Source organism: Thalia democratica, unplaced genomic scaffold (genome assembly GCF_965202585.1).
Source record: "Thalia democratica unplaced genomic scaffold, ktThaDemo2.hap1.1 HAP1_SCAFFOLD_88, whole genome shotgun sequence".
Taxonomy (NCBI): Eukaryota; Metazoa; Chordata; class Thaliacea; order Salpida; family Salpidae; genus Thalia; species Thalia democratica.
Window position 1 is genome coordinate 81,748 of NW_028139260.1, and position 8,939 is coordinate 90,686.

At 25.7% G+C, this 8,939-nt stretch overlaps 1 protein-coding gene across 1 annotated transcript in view; it reads right to left on the bottom strand.

Annotated features, from left to right (window-relative positions):
* The window catches only part of LOC145845564 (P-selectin-like), a 7,955-nt gene extending 1,689 nt beyond the window's left edge, over positions 1-6,266 (bottom strand). The window contains exons 1-5 of the mRNA XM_082952755.1: positions 6,077-6,266; positions 3,077-3,211; positions 2,704-2,877; positions 929-1,112; positions 620-678 (exon numbers count right to left, since the gene is read on the bottom strand). Coding sequence (XP_082808881.1) covers positions 620-678; positions 929-1,112; positions 2,704-2,877; positions 3,077-3,211; positions 6,077-6,266 — 742 coding nt within the window. The remainder of the gene's footprint in view (positions 1-619; positions 679-928; positions 1,113-2,703; positions 2,878-3,076; positions 3,212-6,076) is intronic.
* Between the last annotated feature and the right edge of the window lie 2,673 nt (positions 6,267-8,939).

The window sequence follows — 8,939 nt, forward strand, 5'->3', positions numbered from 1 at the left end:
GTACTTTACTATCACAAGACATTACAAAACTTACTTTTTCACACCAACGTTTTACAATAAAATATTCAAGTTTCATACCTTTCTATAAAAGTGTACTTCTTATGAAACTGAATTATAAGAACTTGTATGTATATAGGTTTAGACTAAAACGTATAATAAATTATGTTTTTTAAAGCTATTTTTAATAGTTATATTATACATTCACAAAAATGAAAAATACTTCAATTTTAAAACAGCAAAATATTTAGTAAAATGTATAAAAATACTGTAAGTAAATCTGAGATAGTTGTTTTAAGTAGTTTTGTAATACTTAGAACAACATTATTATACTAAACTATAACAAAAATAAAACAACGTTATACTTATTTTAACCCTTAAAATACTATAAGCCAGCTTTAAAAATGTCTAATAAATTTTATGTGGGTACTACTTTTTAACGTCATTTTATTTTCTTCTTTTTTTTTTTTTGTTATTTGTGCTCTAACACATCAATTTTATCGTTAATTATTTTAAGAAACTTCCTTTTTACTTTAGCACAAACTTTAAATACTTTATCTCGAAAATGATAGTTTATTAAATAGAAAGACGCTGAGAAGTATCTATACTAGCTTTGGAACACATTTCGGCATTGCAGACCATTTTCCATCAGATTGACATTTAATTACTTGAGGTCCGACTCTGTTAAAACAATTTTTTATAATTATTAAAAGTTTAATAGTTAACATATTATTCATTGTTTACTATTTAAAAGTTTTAGAAACTTGAAAGCCTAACAAAATACTTTCGAAAAAAATCTCTATTACAGTTTTAAAAGTTAGTTAAAACAGTGGCACAAGTCAAGTTTAAGTGCTCCATGCAATACAAACAAAACTGTTATAATACTTAGCTTAAAACTAAACATTCAAAAAACAACTGCAACCTTTCAAACCCTCTTTCACAGAACAAGTTTAGTTTGTCCTTGTAGCGGAAGGGAATCGGCCCGTGAATTATTGGCTCGTACGGGGTCTCAAGACTTATGAACCCCAAGTTTTCGATGTCGCTGGGTTCACCGCTGCATCTTATTGGTTTGCATTCGGGTAATTCACCTACCCACTCTCCGCTTTCGCCACAAACTGTTTACAGATGTTGTTTATTTTGTTAACACAAGAGTTGCAAGAATGATTTGCAATAAATAAAGAATTAAACTAATTTCTATGTCAAAGATATAAAGTTGTTGGTTTCAGTTTGTTTTGTTTCGCAGTTTATAGAAACACTCTGTTTTTATGTACTAGTAAAGAGACTATCAAGACTTTTGTTATGAACGTTAACATTCCAAGCTTCATTTTTAAAGTGTAAGATATTAGTTTAATAAACTGTAAAAAGATAGATAACATATAGTAAACAAGTTCTTCTTTTGTCTAATGATAATATTATCAAAGTATAAGAGATTGTTAAGGTTACACGTTTATTTGTTTTGTTGTTAATTTTCGTCTAATTTTTTTATAACAAGATTAAAAAACAACGACTTTTTATAGAAAATGTTTTCTAAATGAATCTTTTTTAAATTAAGTAAGTTCGTTTATTATAAATTGTCATACACAGCCCTAGCAAAAGAAAAAATATTTATGGGAAAGTCTTTTTTTGTTTTTAAACTAATCTGAAACTTTAAAACTATTGCTTTGCTACAAACCATAAATTTCTAGTTTGACAGCTTTTATATAAAAAATACGTTTTACTTAGTAAAAGGCATGTAGTAATTAAGTTAGTTTTATAAACTTTTATAATATTTAAAGTAACAAACAAAGTCTATATAAAATGTTTAAAAAAACTATATACAAGAATAACTGAAAAACTGATAAAGGATTAAACCAGGGACGTGGCTTGGTACGTTTCTGCAAATCTACAGAAACGTATACTTATGTGCGAAAAAGCTTGCTTTTAATTCAGCTTGAAAATACTCGGCTTTCTTAGCTTTTAGTATTCATTTATGCTTAGTTATGCACTCCTGAGAGATAATTTTGACATATATGTACTCTTTAGGACTTTTAGTGTCGTAAAAAAATTGAACGTATTAAATACATCCAAATTGTAACATTTAGCGCGTTAAAGCTTTGTTTTGTCAAAAAGCTACAATGCAAAATTAAACCTATTGAAAGCTGTAGCTTCAAAAATCAAAATCATACAATTTTATCTTACAAAAATTTGCATAACTTGTTGTTACTATTGACTACGTTAAATGTTTGATTTTATACGTTTAAATTTTTGAATAAAAACAATATTAATGTTTTTGAGTTAAATTGTGATTTTTTTTTAATGAATGTTTTCTGGGTTTATACAAGTGGCATGACATAAAAAGTCATATGGGGTGTGGAGCAAAATAAATTGACTTGTATACAGTTATCACTCGTACTTCAACATTCAATTTTTGATGTATTGACATAACTGCATTTTTTCAGATTAAATTCAATAATATTAGAGGTAGTTTAAATTGCTGTGTTCCCGCTAGGACGTGTTATTTCAGATGTTTTAGTTTTTGCACATTCGTAACTTTTTTGAGCTAGCTACGTCCCTGGATTAAACAAAGTTGAAACTATTTTTCTTGTTTTCTCACCTCTATGCATGTTAAAACTTAAGAGCATTTCATCTATCTTTGACACTTGTAACCTTTAAATGCTTTTCTCAACATTAATCTTAGCAATAGAACATCTAATTTTTCTAACTAACCAACAGTGTTTGTTCCACCTCTAATTTCATACCCACTAAGACAAGAGTAAGTAGCAACACTACCAACTTTGTTCTCAACTAAATTACGAAGATTCCCAATTGCATGTTCTGGTATAACTGGCATACCCTTGCACTTTATCTCTTCACATGTTGGTGTGGGATTTGACCACTTACCTTAATAAAGTTAAGAATTTTATCTCAGATATCAATTCTATCGATAAATCAAAAATTTTCATTTTTTTAATTAAAGTACTAAAATTTGTTTTTTGAATCCTTTAAATTTAATGACGTACATATTTATGTACATTTTATCCTAAACCATATTTATTTAGCACTCTGAGTATATGATTGTTCAAAAAATTCAAAAACCAACCATATTTCAAACAAGTTGCTCCGCTTTCCCCATTCAACTTGAATCCTTTTTCGCAGGAATACTTCATAACACTTCCCTGTTTAAAGCTCTGACCTTCTATCGTTCCATCCACTATGTAGCCAGGTGAAGGGCAATCTTTTAAAAATTAAATTTTGATTAGGAATTGCTTGTAACATATATATTGTTTAATGAACCATAAAAAAATGCTTAAAATGTTTGGCCTAAGGGCCTGGTGTACGAAAAACCTTTCTGTTTTACACCACTTTCTTTTTTACCGGGAATTAAACCCGTTAATCGTGATCGTTTGATTTGAAAGCTGAACCTTGGCACGCGGCCTCCGTAGAGTTATTTTTCTAAATAAAAACAAATTAAACAAGTTACTTAAAACAGAATAATTTTATTTTCATTTTTATAAATTTGCCTATTCTTAAAATTTTTTTAGGTTAGTATATGCTTTTATTAATTTTGTAATTATTGTAGACAATTTTATTTTTCTATGTTTTTATTCCAAACTGTGTTTTTAACCATAAAGTTCGTTTATAGTTACTACTCACATAAAAATTATACATAAATATACATGTTTTTTTTCTAATGTGTGTTAATACTTTATAGACTCCGTAGATCTGTTCTTAAATTTATTTGAGAGCATTGAAACGTCGTTAGTCGGAATATAGTTTTGACACAAAAACATCTGTGGTATGTATTCCGATAAGCTTAGCTTATCAGGATCTCCAGGATTTAACGTTTTTTAACGTTATATCTTGTATATAAAAACACAAATCTTAGTTCATTAAACGTTCACCTTTTAATAGTTTTCTACAGTTTTCTTTCCTTTGAATTCTCCTGCACTTTTTACTTATAAAGTCAACTACAAAACAGGCATGCAGTCTGTTTCTGAATCTCTTTTTGTTGGTTCCTTTTAAGTCTTTTACAGTGCATTGTTTCTTTTGTCTAGCACTAACTAAATTCAAAAGAACCAACACAAGAATAATATTCAATAAATAAGATTTCACTCGCATTTTTGTATAATGATAAAATTATGTCTGTAGTAAAAAAAACTAACTTTAAGTGTATAACCAAAGTTTGTTATGAAACTATTATCTTACTTTGCTTTGTGCAAGCTTATAAGCAGTTTATAAACTTATGGACTTATGAAATATAATCAAAACTTACTTAAAAATCTGTATAGTTATATCAAAACTGATCTTTTTTTAATCAAATAACAGTCGTGTAAAACGCTGATTTCTTTCTAGCTTAGTAGAAATAGTAACCTGGTTAGTAAGTTTATTATAGTAATAGGAATTATGATAAATACAGTTTTATACAAATGTTATATAGCACAGCACAACTTTATAAAGTGGTACAACTGATTTAGTACATTAAAAAAACGTGAAAGTTTAATAAAACATTGTACATAGCACTAAAAATTAAATAAGCTGTATAATTATAATAAGAAATAAATGGTTAACTGTTTCGAGTTTTTAATGTTGTAATAGCAATTAAGTAATTAAATAAACTTTAATTAATTAGTTCTACTGTATGTTTTTTACTTAAAAGTACGCTTAGTTTAAATAATAATCTTTTTAGATTAAAGAAAGTGTATTGCTCAAAAAATTGTATATAATTAAAAGACAGTGCAGTATAAGCTTTCATTTTTATCAAGGCCTTTCAACCTTAAAATTACATGATGCCTAAATATTGTCAATTTTTAAGACTTTTTGTAATAGTTAAAAAACTTTTGAAATACAGGCTTCAGAAAATTTTTTAACCAATTAAAACAACAAAATACTTTACAACTAGAATTTCTCTCAGAGGGCTTTTGACCTAATCATACCAATAATTTATTATTGATATTATTGATGAAAACAAAATAAAACTTAACATATATATTATAAGTTTGTCTTATCAAAAAAAAGTGGTTGCTTAGTAATAGAACAACTTTTTATTGCACAATTTTTTTTTAGTTTCAATTTCATAAGAATCTATAATACTATCAACTTTTTGAAAGTATTGAACTTTAAGTTTTAAATCGTATTAACTTAATTAAACTAACATAACAGTACTATAAGGAAGCGCACAATAATTTATCTAAGGTTCAAACAGTTTCTTCAATAGTTTTGGACAGTTTAAAAAACATATTTCTTAGAAAACTTTTTTAAAATTAAATTTATTTGGTTGAAAAAAAAACTAACAAAAATTATAACAACTTATAATATTGATGGACAAAAAACGTTAGAAAAAAAAGTTGTAATATTTATTAAGAAATATTTCACCCTTTAATATACTTCCTAGTTTATGCACTATTCTAACAAAAACTCATTGTTTATATGCTTAAAAATGACTTATTGCTAAAACTAATCTTATAAATGATTTTATCAATAATTTTTTTTATAAAAAACTGTACTTTTTCATTACAGTTTTTTTATTAACTTTTGTAAAACAACCAGATAAAAGAAAAATCAACTCAAAGTTGTGGCTTGCTCCATAAAAAGCAGCCCAGTTGTAAAGTACTCAATTTGCAAAACTTAAGAAGCGATCGAAAATCATAATAATAAACTATTTAGAAATTTAAAGTTAATGGAGTAGTTTAAGTTATCCGATTTAAATACTTAAAGTAGTTTGTAAGTTTTACTCTTTATATAATGTAATAAATTTTGTTACAATAAACATATAAATAGTAGATTAAATGAATCTATGTTCACAAAACTCAAACGTCTTTAAACTTTTAAAGCATAATTGTAAAATGAATTTGAACTACTTTGATAAGGAATTTTAAGTAAAAACTTAAAATAGTTATTTTTTTGTATATATTAAAGTAAAAAAGTGTACAAAAGTTTTTTAATGTTAGAACTTGTTTTGTTTTGCAAATAAAAAAATTAATAATTTAAATTTTTTCAGCAAAAAATAGCTTAATAAATTAACTTTGTTAGTAAACTTTTAACAGTTTTTTTGTTAAAGTTAGTATAAAGTTATAATTTTGTAAACTTAACTGGTAGTTACAGATAATGTACGCATCAACGTATATAGAATCGAAGAGCGCTAGAGCGTCTTGGCGGGCTTCGTCGAATTCTGACTTCACATTGGCCCAGGTCGGTAGCTGTTGTTCGGAAGCTTTGGTCAAGCGGTTGAAGACACGCCTTTCAAACTCTTCACAGGCCTCTTTGAGCTTACCAGCGAGATATGCATCCATTTTCATCAATTTGTTCATTGGAAGCGTTTAACAACAGTGAAATGCTTGTTAAAAATTATTGGTTAAATATCATTTGAAAGTTGTAATAAAATAAAGACGAATAATAATTGTAAGAATGAGACTAAAAGTGAAATGATTTAATGCTTCAGTAGTCGTGTATTAATAAATAGTATACTGTTTAAGTCAAAATAAAGTTATTGTATATTTTAACTCACATTTTAAAGATACCATTTAAACTAATATCAAACATTAATTAACCTAAAAATAATAGTTTAATCACACTAAAAACACACAATAAAAATTAAGTTTGAAAAGTTGCCAGTCTACACAACTAGCTAGTTTTTGTTTTGTTTTTCAATAAGAAGACTACATTTAGTAAAATTTTTAGTTTTATTAAACGTGCATATAACTTTCGCCCAACCAGTATTTTAAAAACTCATAAAAACTTCTTGCTTTATTATACTTTGGAGAAACTTTGTTTTTTACAAACTTGATGTTTAAAACATATAAATGTTGGGAATAATTTTTAATCAAAAATAATAAAATTTTAAAAACTAAATAATCTTTTAAAAGGGATAAGACTAATGCAAACTAAGAAATAGCATACAATGGTATTTAGACTGTTATTTTAGAGACTAAGGTTTGGTACTAATATTATTTTAGAATACAACTACATTCAACCTTAAATTATTGAATATAATGTTGCAATAACAAAAAATTTACTGATAGTTAAAGTTTAGAAGGCGTCATTTTACTTTACTCTAGCTTTTGTTTTTAGCAGGACTTTCTAAGTTCGTCAAATTACAAGATGAAATCGCCCATTTAAAAAACTTCATTTTTAATCGAATGTATACTTAACTATATATCTCAAAAACTTTAAATAAATGTTAAAAACTATCTTTTTCTATCACTTTAAATATACACAATCAAAAACAAGTACACTAAATTTCGTTCGTGACTTAAAAAAAAACAAAATCTGATGTTTTACTACACATATATATATATATATGTATATATATAATTTATTCAAATGGCGATTTTAAAAAATGGCCAGAATTTTTAAAATCGCCATTTGAATAAATTATTTAAAAGCCCTTCAAGTGGGCTCAGTTGAAAGTGTTTATGTTTAAACATTAACCTTATTTTATATATATATATATATATATATATATATATATATATATATATATATATATATATAAACACGGGTAATACCCGTTTACTTAGAAAAACTGTTGATCTAGTGACCAGGATTTCAAAATAAACTGCCAACAATACAGTTTAAAATATAAAGCATTCACCCATAATGATCGAACTTAAATTTAGCTTATGTTTTAAATGTAACTTGCTTCTTACACTTGTCTAGTTAAAATGTTATAAACGTTAGTAGTAACATTAAACTACAACGCTGAATTATACAGCTAGTTGAAAGTTATTGAAAACATAAGACTGAAAGCTTAATGAAATTTAGAATAAAAAATATAAGTAAACTTAAATTATTTCCTTTAAAAAAATAAAAGTTTTCTATGCAGAATACTGAACTAGAGTATATAATCTTAATTACAAGAATATCTTGATAGATAAAAGTACCTTATAAGGATTAAATTATTTTAAAATAAGTTATCCACAAAGAAAATATCAAAAAATATTTATATAAAACTTGTTACAGATGTATTGATTTTCATTTTTAAATCAACATTTTCTAAATTCTTTGCAAACTAATTAATTTTATGTAATTTAGTAGTGAATCACCTTTTTATAATGCCCTATTTGAGGTACCCTGTGACAAACCTTGCTTTATACCCGCTTGCAAACTTCTTTCACTAAAGTAAATTGTACGTCTTGTTTATTGGTTAAGCTTAAAATAATAAAAATGTAAATTTTTTAGATAACGTCTTTAAAAGTATACAAGTGTTTCTTTTAAGCTTCATACATTTTTAAACTAAATTATATAATTTAAGCGTTTATTTTTCTATAGTAATGCCTATTCATGACTAAGCAGAAAATAGTTTTTTATTTTTAGATTAAAAATAACACTATTCGCTAAGTAGAGCATGCAAATAAAAAAATACTGTTTAAATTTCTTACTTTTTTAAAGTGTTAAAGTTGTTATAATTCAAATATTTTGTTGTTCATTTTAAATGATAATGTATTTAGTTTGTAAAACCCTTAACACCAGCAAAATCATTTATAGCAAATCATTAAACAAAAGCAATTTTACTTACTTAACTAAAATTTAACCACTTTATAGGAAATTTTAAATTGTTATTTCCTAATATCCTACTATTTGATATTCAGTTTTTTAAAACGTTACATACTTATATGATATATAATATCTTTTTTATATCTTACACAAACTATTAGCTGAACACTACAGGAGTAAGCCTAATTTCATAAAACTTTAATATAGTTATACAATGATGTTTTATAGATCAAACTATAGTTTTACAATGATTCATATCAGGTGTTGGCAGTGCTTTATAATTGGTAGGTCAATTTTTATTGAAAAAAATTCTCGCAGGCTGCAGTACATAGAAAAAATTCTTTTCTGGGCAAAAGTAGTTCAAAACAATTGTATTATTCAATAAAAAAATAGAATTTAAAAGCATAAATGTGTTAAAACAAGCAATAATGATGCTAGTAATTATTGATTATTGGAAATTTAGCCTAATT